This window comes from Nannospalax galili, unplaced genomic scaffold (assembly GCF_000622305.1).
Source record: "Nannospalax galili isolate Female #2095 unplaced genomic scaffold, S.galili_v1.0 scaffold388, whole genome shotgun sequence".
Classification (NCBI taxonomy): Eukaryota; Metazoa; Chordata; class Mammalia; order Rodentia; family Spalacidae; genus Nannospalax; species Nannospalax galili.
Window position 1 is genome coordinate 2977793 of NW_008360304.1, and position 11616 is coordinate 2989408.

Consider the following 11616-nt stretch of genomic DNA (forward strand, 5'->3'; position numbering starts at 1 on the left):
GCCACTTTTGAAAGAGATGTATCTTTGCTCTGGAAACTGTTATTGAGTATGATAAAGCTGTAATGAAATGTTTCTTCTAAAAAATTTTTTAAAATATTTAATTAAAAATAATTCTTCAAAACATAAAAAATTGCTCCTTAATAATTAGTAGATGTAAAAAACATTACCATTGAAATCTACCTGATGACTTTATATCTATGCTCAGATGCCAAGAGCTCAGAAAGTAACCAACTGTGACTAGTAATAATCAGATATATAGAAACGCATGTGCAAACAGTTAGTGTTAATTGCATTAAAAATGAATTTTTCTGTATGAAACTGGGTATTTTAATAATGAAGTGGAGATCTTTTTGAAAGGTTAAAACCTCATTTAACTTTATGTCTTACATGGTTTATACTGAGTACAATATTGTATAACTGTATTAATTCAACTGTAAACCTAAAAATTTACAGCCAATTTTGAAAGAGATACATCTTAGCTCTGGAAATTGTTATTGAATATGTCAATGCTGTTGTAATGAAATGCTTCTTCTAATTATGTGATTATTAAATAATTTAATTTAAAAAAAAAAAACTCCCCATCTCCAAGCCCTTCCCAGAGGCAATACCTGCCCTTCTTTTTGCTCCTTTCCTGGTATTTACTTCCTATTGCTAAATAATATGCTGTGTAGCTATTTATCAGTCTCTAGTTTGGGTTCTGATGGAAGATGGAAACTCAAGTTTCTTATACCCCCCCCCCACATATCCTCTGCCTTTTAGAAAAAGATTATATCAGCATATTGCTATATGGCTATTATTCTCTGTGAAAATGTTAGCTACGTAGTGTACTGAAGTGTGAAAATGTTAACTACATAGTGTTCCTTCTTGTCTGTTCCTTTATGCTCTCGCATAATGATATCTCCTTTTACTTGTGTATTTTCCTATGTGTTTATCACTAGTTCATCCCCAACTCTCCAAGAGAGATATAAATACCTCTTCAGCTGGTTTCTTGTTCTTCTTTGAGCTGTTCCTCCTGGAGTCCCCTGACGGGGACTGTAGCTGTAGTTCCAGCTACAACCTGCCTGAGCTGTTTTCGAATCCTGGTAATCATCTTCATTTTTCCCCTGCGTTGAATTCCTGCTTTCTTGGTTGCTATGTTTTCTTCTTTCTTGACTTGAACTTTTGTTTTGGAGGAACACATCTCCAGTAGCTTTCTGATATAAATGCAAGAATGATAAAAAAAAAATTGGGGTCTTTCCTACTGAAGATACCTGTCCCCATGTGCACCCTCATTTATTTGTTGGTGTCTGACATGTTAGGGGCTCTTCCTTGAAACGTGGTGCCATTGACTGTTGTTCATAGTCAGGAGTGTAACTGTAGCAAGTTGACGAGATGTTGTCTGGGAATGAAAGGAATTCATTACATCATGGACTCTGATAGCTGAATAAAGGAAGGTCCCGGAGTCTTAGTTTTCTATGAAGACTGCCTAACAGCCTCCCTCCCATTGCATCGCTCACAGTGTCAGGGCTCAACAACTCCAAGGAGATAACCTTGGTTTTCTCATGAGGATGAGAAAAGCATACATGCCTGGTGGGAGAGAGCTCTCAGACGTTCAGCTAGTGCTCCTGGGGGTTTTCAGAGTGGCAGCGGGGAGAGGACCCAGTCCACATTCTTCAGGAAGCTTTTAAAACTTTTCCTAGCTGTGTGAACTTGGGCACACTTTTCAGTTTCTCTGAGCTTTCATTTCTTCATGTGTGAAATGCAATGTCAGAGCCTTTGTGTGAGGGTTCTGTGAATGTATAGTGCCTGGTCAGGCTTCCCAGCTTGGGGATGGCACTCAGCTGATGAGCACAGCACAAGGGTCATGTTAGTAGTTAGTAGTTATCTGTAGCCTGTTTCTGTGGATAGAAATTAAGGACGTTTATATGCTCTACCTATGTTCTGCTGAAGTCTTTTCCTGAAGGCTTAACTCAAACCTGTAAGCCACTTCCTTTATTCCAACTGCCACCCCATCCTGGTGGGTTAATGAGCAGGAACCATGACTACAGAGGCATCAGCTCAAACCCAAGGCTCAAAGTAAAACTGAGATACATGTCCATGACTCCCCTTCTCCCCTATTCTATACATAATTCCCCTGCCCCCAGAGTGACCCAGACACACCTCCACTCCTGTTCTTCCTAAACTCGTTGACAAGGAGGCAAAAGGCCCAGTGTTCCTGTATTCAGTATGTTAAAAGCCCTCTCCCAGGGTGAAATAAAATTCCTCTTTCCCCTTATATATTAACTCTCTTTTTCATTAATCCTTCTCCCCTCTTTCACCATCCTTGTTTGGGCCCTGACTTCTTTTATGACAGGGAAGTCTTCTTCAAGTTAAAATCTCCCCTGAGTTCCTGGGATGTCCTTTCTAATTGCACTGAGGCCCCTTGTAGGTCTGTTAGTTGCCTGTACCTCAAGAGAGCTAATAAAAAGGGAGCCTTAATGGAAAGTTGTAAATGCTTGGGAAGTTGCTTTGTTTTTACCTTAGTTTTGAGACAGACTCTCCCTGTATCCCAAGCTGTCCTGGAATTTGCTATGTAGTCTAGGCTGGCCTCCATCTCACAGAGATCTGCCTGTCTCTGCTTTCCAAGTGCTGGGATTAAAGGCATCTGTACCTCACCTGGGAGGATGTCTTAAAGCCGGGAATTTTGAAAGTCTGATTGGCCAGAGAGCTATAGTATCCAAAAGAAAAGAAGGATCTACCATGCTTGAAAAATTTCCCCAATTATCACATTATGGCATGCAAGACTGTAGTAGATATTTATCTCCCACTTCCCCATTTAGTCTCAACCAATAAAGAAAATTAATGAAATTTCTGAAATAGGTTTTATTAAGAGATGCTGTGGTCAGTTAAATGTTGGGAACCAAGACTGGTTGGGAATGACGCAAATAGTAGTTTGGAGACTGAGTAAATGAAGGTGGCCACCAAGATTCATGAACACGCCTACCTAACAGCTCCTTGCACTCTTTAATTCTGTTTTTGAGCTAGGTACGAAAAGGAAGGCTGCACTTTGCCTTTGATGTCTGAACAAGAGCTTTTCTGAATATGGCCCTTAATCGATCCTTGAAATTCTCCCCAGCAAAATAATAGAGAAAAGGATTGAAGCAGCTGTTGGCTGCAGCCAAAGCCAGTGTGATGACGGTGGCTTTCTGCAACTCCCCACATGACCCGGGGCTCCACCACACCAGGTGGAGGGTCCGCAGTATGTGGTAAGGCAGAAAACAGAGGAGGAAGGTGAGCAAAGCAATGATGATGGTGGTCAGCGCCTTCCTGTGAGAAGCCCGCTGACCTGATTCTGGGATCTTTGCCTTTAACAGGACCCGCATGATCAACAAGTAGCAGATGTTGAGTGTGAAGAATGGCAGCAGGAAACCAACCACCAAGGCAATGTGGTTCATGATCTTCAGCCTGGTAAGTTTAAGGGAACTCAGCTCCAGGCACAGTAGGATATCGTTGTTTTTCTCATAGCCACGCTTGAGAAGCACGGCTGAGGAAGCCATGATGAAGACCCATATGATCCCGCAAAGGATCCAGGCGCCTCTGATGCTGGTGGTGTGCAGGAGTTGGAAGGGGTGTACGGTGGCCAGGAAACGCACAACACTCAGCACTGTTAGAAAATAAATGCTGGTGTACATGTTGACATACAAGGAATAAGACATGATTTTGCAGGCCAGGTCCCCAAATCTCCAGTCAGAGCCTCGGAAATAATAGTCAGCCCTGAAGGGCAGAGTGCTTATGAACAGGAAGTCTGAAATGGCCAGGTTGAGCATGAAAACATTCACAGATGTGGACTTCTTGTAAGTCTTCAGGAAAACATATATGGAAAAGCCATTTCCCAAGGCTCCCCAGACAAATATTATCAGGTATATGACTGGGTAAAATTCTTTCTTGAAGTTTCCAATGGTGCAGGTGCTGTCGCTGGTGTTGTCCAAGGTTCTATTTAGTTCCATTTCTGATATGAAGCTGAAAGAGGCTGGGGTATAAGTTTTCTTTCTGGATTGGGCAAAAAAGAAGTAAACACAAAAAATTAATTTGTACATTTCCATTTTCTTTCTTGCTCACTGATTAAATATTTGTAGTATTTAATCACATAGAGAAATGCAAGCTTTTCTTTGAAAAGCACATTGAAACATACCAGTAATGTCCTTAGTGAATGCTTCTTTATATTTCATGATAAAATTCCTAATTTATAGATTTTAGAATGATCAATAATGTATTTGACTAAATCTGAAGCCTCAGGCTGTGCTCGTGGGGTTGCAGGTGCCTCTCTGTAGTACTGTAGCCTGCACCCACTAGACAGCAGAAGTCGTATGACATTTTTCAGGTGCTGACAGACCCTTCAGTCTATAGTTCTGTAGCTAGCAAAAATACTCCTCGTGTGTATGAAGAAGAAATAAAACTTGCCCAGATGATAGAAAATTAAGAAATTGTTGGCTAGCAGACCTACCCTGAAAAACTAAAGGAGGTTCTCTAAGCAGGAAGTAATTAATAAACTAAATAACCTTATAGTATCAAAAAAATAACAAATATGAAAAGTAAAAATATTCAACTACAGTGGCGTTTCTTTTCTTTTTGAGTCTATGTTACATTTGATGCTTATAGCAAAAACTATAATACTTTCTGATGTAGTTTTAAATGAATGTAGAGGAATTATTTAAGAATATATCATACATGAGGGAAAATAAAGACATGTAAAGGGGGTAAGGTTTCTACACCTCATTTGTAAATCTGTTTAATTTTATTTATTATTTTTATTTTATGTATATGCATGACCTCATTTATAAATCTGTTTTTTATTTTATTTATTATTTTATTTTATGTGTATGTGTGTATTGCCTGCATGTAGATAAGTGCACCCATGTCGTGCAATGGGCACGGAGAACAGAAGAGGTTGTCGGAACTGGAGTTATGGACAGTTGTTAGCTGCCATGTGGGTGCTGGGATTTGAACCCTGGTCTTCTGCAAGAACAGCCAGTGTTCTTAATCACTGAGCCATCTCTCCAGCCCCTCTATACCTCATTTGAACCAACAAAATGATGCTAATAGATTGCGATGAGTCATGTTTATGTAATTCAATAGCATAAACTAAAGAGATATACAAAAAATATATACTAAGAAATTAAATGAGTTGAAATGAAATTTTTAAGTGTTCAGATAACAAATATGAAAGCAAGGAAAAGAAATAGAATAGAAATAGAAAAGAAAATAATATAAATAGAAAAAGGAGATATAACCCAATATGTTAATAAATACACTATCAGTTGTCTAAATTTACCAATAAAAAATGGACTGGCAGTGCATGTGTTATATGAACACTTAAAAACGAAAGACCTATCTAGATACTACACATAAGGAACTAACCTCAAATAACAATATTGGCAGGTTGAAAAAGGATAGAAAAATAAATATTCAATTCAAAACAAATCAGAAATGGCTCTGTTAGTATAAAATAAAGAGATTTAAGAGCAAAGAAAATGACTAGAAAACAGAAAACTAAGGAATATTCCCTACTGATAAGATCATCTCTTCACTATGAAGACATATCAGTTCTAAATGGGATGCACCAAACAGCAGAGCAGCAAGATACAGGAAGCAAAACAGAACTGAAAAGAGAGACAAACAAATCACAGTGACTTTAAGGTTTCTCAACAATCGACAGAGCAAGTAGACAGAAACTTAGGAAGGATACAGAAAAACTAAAACAACAGTTCATTCAGCAAAAGCAGAATACACATTCTTTCCATGTGCTCACAGAAACACACACACACACACATGACATATATGTAATTGTATGAACTAAATGCTAGTAGACAGAAAATAGCTTTTAAAATGTTTAATGTGTGGAATAACAGGGAAGGTTGATTTTTCTGGTCACAGATTAATGTAAATGGCCCATACAGAATGCTATGGTTTGATTATAGTGTTCCCCAAAGGTCTATGTATTAAAGGCTTATTCCCCAAGGTGGCACTATTGGGAAGCACTGTGGATCTTTAGAGGCCAGGACCTAGTGGGAAGTCTAGGTCATAAGGGGTAAACCTCCCAAGGAGCATGTGGGGCTCAGGCTCATTTTTAGTGCTGCTTCTTTGTGGATGAGGTGAGCAGTTTGCTTCTCCTTATCCTCTTGCCATAATGTGTGCCAGTGTGGGGTTGCTTCATCACGAGCTGGAACCTCTCAAACCCTGAGCCAATTGTTAATTGCCTAAGGCATTTTGTTAGAATATTGGGAAGTTAACTAAATACAAAGAAGTACAAATAAGATAATATGACAATAATTATGATTTTTATTTAGAAACAGTGAAGTCGACAAGTTTCTTGAGTAAATTAATATGATATACACATTGTTTTATTTCATGGACTTAATTTTAAAGCTGTAAACATTTTTAATTGATTAAATTTGTTCTTTGACAATTTCATACATGTATATGATGTGTTGTTTTCTCTCACCCCACACTCCTGTCTTTCTCCCACTCTTGTCACACATACAACCTCCATCCCTCTAAGTCCCTTTCCTGCATTCATGTCTTTTTGTTTGGTGATTTTAACCGGGAACTCTGTGTGACCACTGGTTTGGAACTATCCACAGGAGCCCCTCATCAGTGGGTGCAGAACTGAAAACAGTGACTGTCCCACCCTCAGAATCCATCAGTAGCCAATAGTTCATCAGGAAGGGGAAGAATCCCCAAGCCCCTCCTGGATCCATGATTGGCTGCCCACAGACCCAGTCTTGTGCAGGCCCAGCTCAGACCACTGCAACTGCTGTGAGATATTTGCAATGCCTATATCATGTCAGGAGCACAGCACTTCTCAGGCCTTCTCCCCACCCTCCAGCTCTTACATTTTCCCTCTTCCTTGATGCTCTCTGGGCCTTAGAGAGGGTGCTAGGAATGTCCTGTTTAGGGCTACACACTCAACTGTCACTTACGCTCAGCACCTTCAGCCACAGTACATCTCTGTTTTTACTGCTATCCACTGCAAAGAGAAACTTCTCTTATTAAGGATAGGAGCACATTTGCCTGTCTAGGTGGGGTGCTGGTGGGACAGTAGAAATGTGCCAAAGATTTTAAATGCACGTGTGTGTGTGTGTGTGTGTGTGTGTGGATATATAAGCATAAAGGCATGTTAAAACAACCTCTGTTGCAGATTGTTACATAAAAAATGTACAAAATAAGTAAAATTATTGTACAGCCATACCACCCTGAATATGCCCGATCTCATCTGATCTCAGAAGCTAAACAGGGTTGGGCCTGGTTAGTACTTGGATGGGAAACAAAATAAGTAAAATTAGAATTTGGGTCTTTAATGTAAAACAATTATTTTATGTACTTACAAATAAATATTGTTGTCAATAAAATATGTTATTAAATTTTGTGTCTTTTAATATCCTTTTAAATCATTTTCATGGGAGGGTGCTAGAGAGATGGCTCGTTGATTAAAGCTCTGACTGTTCTTGCAAAAGACAGGGGTTCAGGTCTCAGTACCCACATGGTGGTTAACAACCATCCGTAACTCCATTCCAGGACATCTGGCGCCCTTTTCTGGTCTCCATGGGCACCACCATGCACACGGGGATACATACATGCAGGAAAAATACATATAAAATAATTCTTTTATCAATCAAAAAAATTTTGATTATGCATGCCTTTAATCCCAGCACTCGGGAGGCAGAGGCAGGGGGATCTCTGTGAGTTCAAGGCCAGCCTGGTCTACATAGTAAGTTCCAGGACAGCTGGAGCTACAGGGAGACCCTGTCTCAAAAAGACCAAAAAAAATTATTTTCAGAAAGATTCCTTACTTTAACAAAAATAAACATTAGGGTCCTAGTAATTCTTGTTAACTGTGGTTTGCAATGTTACCAACAATTATTTCTATGGATACTTAAGACATACCATGTCTCTTTGAGCAACTTTAGATACTTAAGACATATCATGTCTCTTTGAACAACTTTTCTTGATTCCTCCTTTCCCAAATTCAGTTCCCCAAATCAGAATAATTAAGACATAATATGTGTTTGGAAGTTTAAACCATCTTTGGGTTGCTACAGGTAGTCACTAACAGATTTGTTCCTTTAGCCTATGAAAAGAAGGACAGTGGAAATAATTAAATTTCTAGATATTCTTTAAATTTTAATTAATTCAAAACTAACATGAGAACTTTTTATCAAGTTTGGTAATTAAAAGCTGATAAAAAAGAAAGTTGATTCTTGCCTTAGTTAACTATACTTAAGTAAAATATACTAATAGAAATATATTTCACAGTTTATTTTAAAATATATTTAAAAATGTTTCAAAGGTTTTATTTTTTTTTAAAAAGCATGCCTAGTGGATAGGGGAGGAGCTCACAATGCCCCACCCCCTAGCTGAGAGTTATTGGCAGTTGGTGACTGAGAGGTCAGGGTCAGCTCTCCTTAATTGCTCAAGTTCCAGTGGCTGGGCCTACACCCCATGTGCATATAGACAGCACTAATTGGATTTAGTGAGCTATAAAGAAAGAAAAAAAATGATAGGAAGTTGGAAGGGGAACACAGACAGAGGCCTGAGAGAAGTTCAGGAAAGCAAAGGATGGAAATGCTCAAAGTATACCTGTATGAAACTCTCAAAGAAGAGATAAATAAACTCTAAATAAATAATAATTTAGAGACGTTGGTGATGGGAGCACAATGTATGAGGGGTTACAGCTGCTTCTGGTTTAAAAGAGCAGGAAGCTGAGTGAGAGGTTGCAGAAAGTGCCTCAGCTAGGCAGAGGTCACAGGTGGTGTCTGGGAGAAGAGCTCCAGGGCTGCAGGCTGTAGTCGGGAAGGGGATTGGAAAACTGTGTGGAAGGGACAGTTTGGGGGCTACTGTCCTAGGGCGAGGGGGAAGTTCGTGACTTTCTGAGGACTGGCAGGAATGTGCCTTCTGACCCTCGGTGCTTACCCCCTTGGGGGAGGCATGGTGAGGGACTGTGGCCGGCTCCACTGAACGCTGAGCCGTAGAGGTCCAACTCCACGTGTGGATCCAAAGAATAAGCAATCAACCACAGAGGCTGCGGCGATCATAGACCTCGATCCCGACCTCGAACCCCAGAGCAGTCCCCGCTCCTGCACCTGGCCCCTTCCTACACCAGAGCTCCCTACCGAGCCACCAGAACCGTCCGAGGTGGAGCCAGGCCTGGGAGAGAAGGTACACTCGGAGGGTTCCTCTGAGCAGATCCTGTTGCCTTCTCAGAGCCGGCTGGGGGTCCCCAGCCGGGGATCCTGGGGGTGTAACAGGTCCTCGGAAGGGAGGCTCCCGCCGGAATGCCTGGGGAAATCAGTCATATGCAGAACTCATCAGCCAGGCCATTGAAAGCGCCCCGGAGAAGCGGCTGACGCCCAGATCTATGAGTGGATGGTCTGCACGGTGCCCTACTTCAAGGACAAGGGTGACAGCAACAGTTCAGCAGGTTGGAAGAACTCCATCCGCCACAACCTGTCCTTGCACAGCAAGTTTGTCAAGGTTCACAATGAGGCCACTGGCAAGAGCTCTTGGTGGATGCTGAACCCTGAGGGAGGCAAGAGTGGCAAGGCGCCCCGCCGCAGGGCCGCCTCAACGGATAGCAGCAGCAAGCTGCTCCAGGGCCGCAGCAAAACCTCCAAGAAGAAACCTTCTGTACTACCAGCTCCACCCGAAGGCGCCACTCCAAGGAGTCCTATGGACCACTTCACCAAGTGGTCGGGCAGTCCTTGTTCTCGAAATCGTGAAGAAGCTGATGTGTGGACAACCTTCCGTCCACGAAGCAGTTCAAATGCTAGCACTGTCAGCACCCGGCTGTTCCCAATGAGGCCAGAGTCTGAGGTGCTGGCGGAAGAGGAAATACCAGCTTCGGTCAGCAGCTATGCAGGGGGTGTCCCTCCCACCCTCAACGAAGATCTCGAGCTGCTGGACGGGATCAATCTTGCTTCTCCCCCTTCCTTGCTGTCTCCCAGCAGTCTCTCTGGCTTCTCTTTGCAGCATCCTGGGGTTGCTGGCCCCTTACATCGCTATGGCACCTCCCTCTTTGGCCCAGTAGATGGGCCTCTGTCAGTAGGAGAAGGGTGCTTCTCAAGCTCCCAGTCTCTACAGGCCCTGCTCACCTTTGATACACCACCACCCCCTGCTGATGTTCTCATGACCCAGGTAGATCCCATTCTGTCCCAGGCTCCCACGCTTCTGCTGCTGAGTGTGATGCCTTCCTCCAGTAAGCTGGCCACTAGAGTCAGCCTATGTCCTAAGCCCCTAGAGGCTCCAGGCCCCAGCAACCTGGTTCCCACCCTTCCGGTGATAGCACCACCTCCAGTCATGACAGGTGCTCCCATCCCCAAGGCCTTGGGAGCCCCCGTGCTCACATCCCCTACTGAAGCTACAAGCCAAGACAGAATGCCTCAGGATCTAGATCTTGATATGTATATGGAGAACTGGAGTGCAATATGGATAACATCATCAGTGACCTCATGGATGGTGGTGAGGGACTGGACTTCAACTTTGAGCCAGATCCCTGAATCACAGCTGGAAAGAAGCTTTGTCCCCTGCTTCAGAGGTGGAGCCAGGCATGTCCATATCCACTTTTCCCTGTTGAGCCCTCCCCAGAAGTTTGAGACCCTGCTTTAGAGCTAGGGTGAGGTCTGGTCATACACAAGAGTGTTGAAAAAGTTATAAAGATGAAACTGTACCATAGGGGACTATGGAGGGAGGGTGATGGGAGGGAGAAGGGAAGAGGGTTTATACTCATTGTGCCAGTTAGAGGGTGTGCTGGATAGCTTTAGTGTCAACGTGATACACCTGGGTTGAGGGAGCCTTAATTGGGGAACTGCCTCAATTGGGGAACTGCCTCTACTGGACTGGCCTATGGCTATGTCTGAAGGGCATTTTCTTGATGAGTGATGTGGGAGGGCCCAGCCCACTGTGGGTGGTGCCACTCCTGGGCAGGTGGGCCTGTGTTGCATAAGAAAGCAGGCTGAGCAGGGGCCAAGAGAGCAAGCCAGTAAGCAGTGTTCCTCCATGGCCTGTGCTCCAGCTCCTGACCCCAGGTTCCTGCCCTGAGTTCCTACCTTGGGCTCCCTGATGAACTGCGACCTGGGAGATATAAGACAAATAAACCCTTTCCTCCCCAAGTTGGTATTGGTCAGAGTATTTTGTCACAGCAATGAAGAACAAACTAGGACAGAGATTGGTACCAGAAGTGGGGTATTGCTGTGACAGACCTGACCTTGGTGTTTTTGGGAGGACTGTGGAAGTGTTTGGAACTTTGGGCTGGAAAAGCCATTGTTTGCTCAGAGTTTGTTGCAGTGGAGCTTGGAATAGTTATGTTGAAAGAGTTGTAGACAATGGAGGCCCGACTTGTGAAGCTTCAAAGGGAAGCAGAGACTATCAGAGCTATTCGTGTGAGATTTTGGATTACATATCTGTGGGTTCTGGTTGGCTGGTGCTGAAGAATCAGCTGTGATTAAGAAGAGACCAGAACCTGAAGTAAAACCTTTGCTTTACTGGGACAGTTGATGCTGGTTAGCTTGGGCTGTAAAATCAGCTATAAGTAACAAGAGACCAGCATCACTGTGGTAAAGTCTTCTGGGAGGTATTTCCTCAGGGTCAGCACACAGAGGGGAC

General features: G+C 42.8%; 1 protein-coding gene and 1 pseudogene across 4 annotated transcripts in view; one reads left to right on the top strand and one right to left on the bottom strand.

Moving 5' to 3' along the window:
• Positions 1-2281: 2281 nt before the first annotated feature.
• Positions 2282-11616, bottom strand: part of Cysltr2 (cysteinyl leukotriene receptor 2) — a 45083-nt gene continuing 35748 nt past the window's right edge. For all 4 annotated transcript variants that reach the window (XM_008824408.2, XM_029559269.1, XM_029559267.1 and 1 more), the window contains one exon: positions 2282-4008. In XM_008824408.2, the coding sequence (XP_008822630.1) occupies positions 3000-3965 (966 nt within the window). In that variant the 5' untranslated portion in view covers positions 3966-4008 and the 3' untranslated portion in view covers positions 2282-2999. The remainder of the gene's footprint in view (positions 4009-11616) is intronic.
• LOC103726777 lies at positions 8974-10511 on the top strand (annotated as a pseudogene).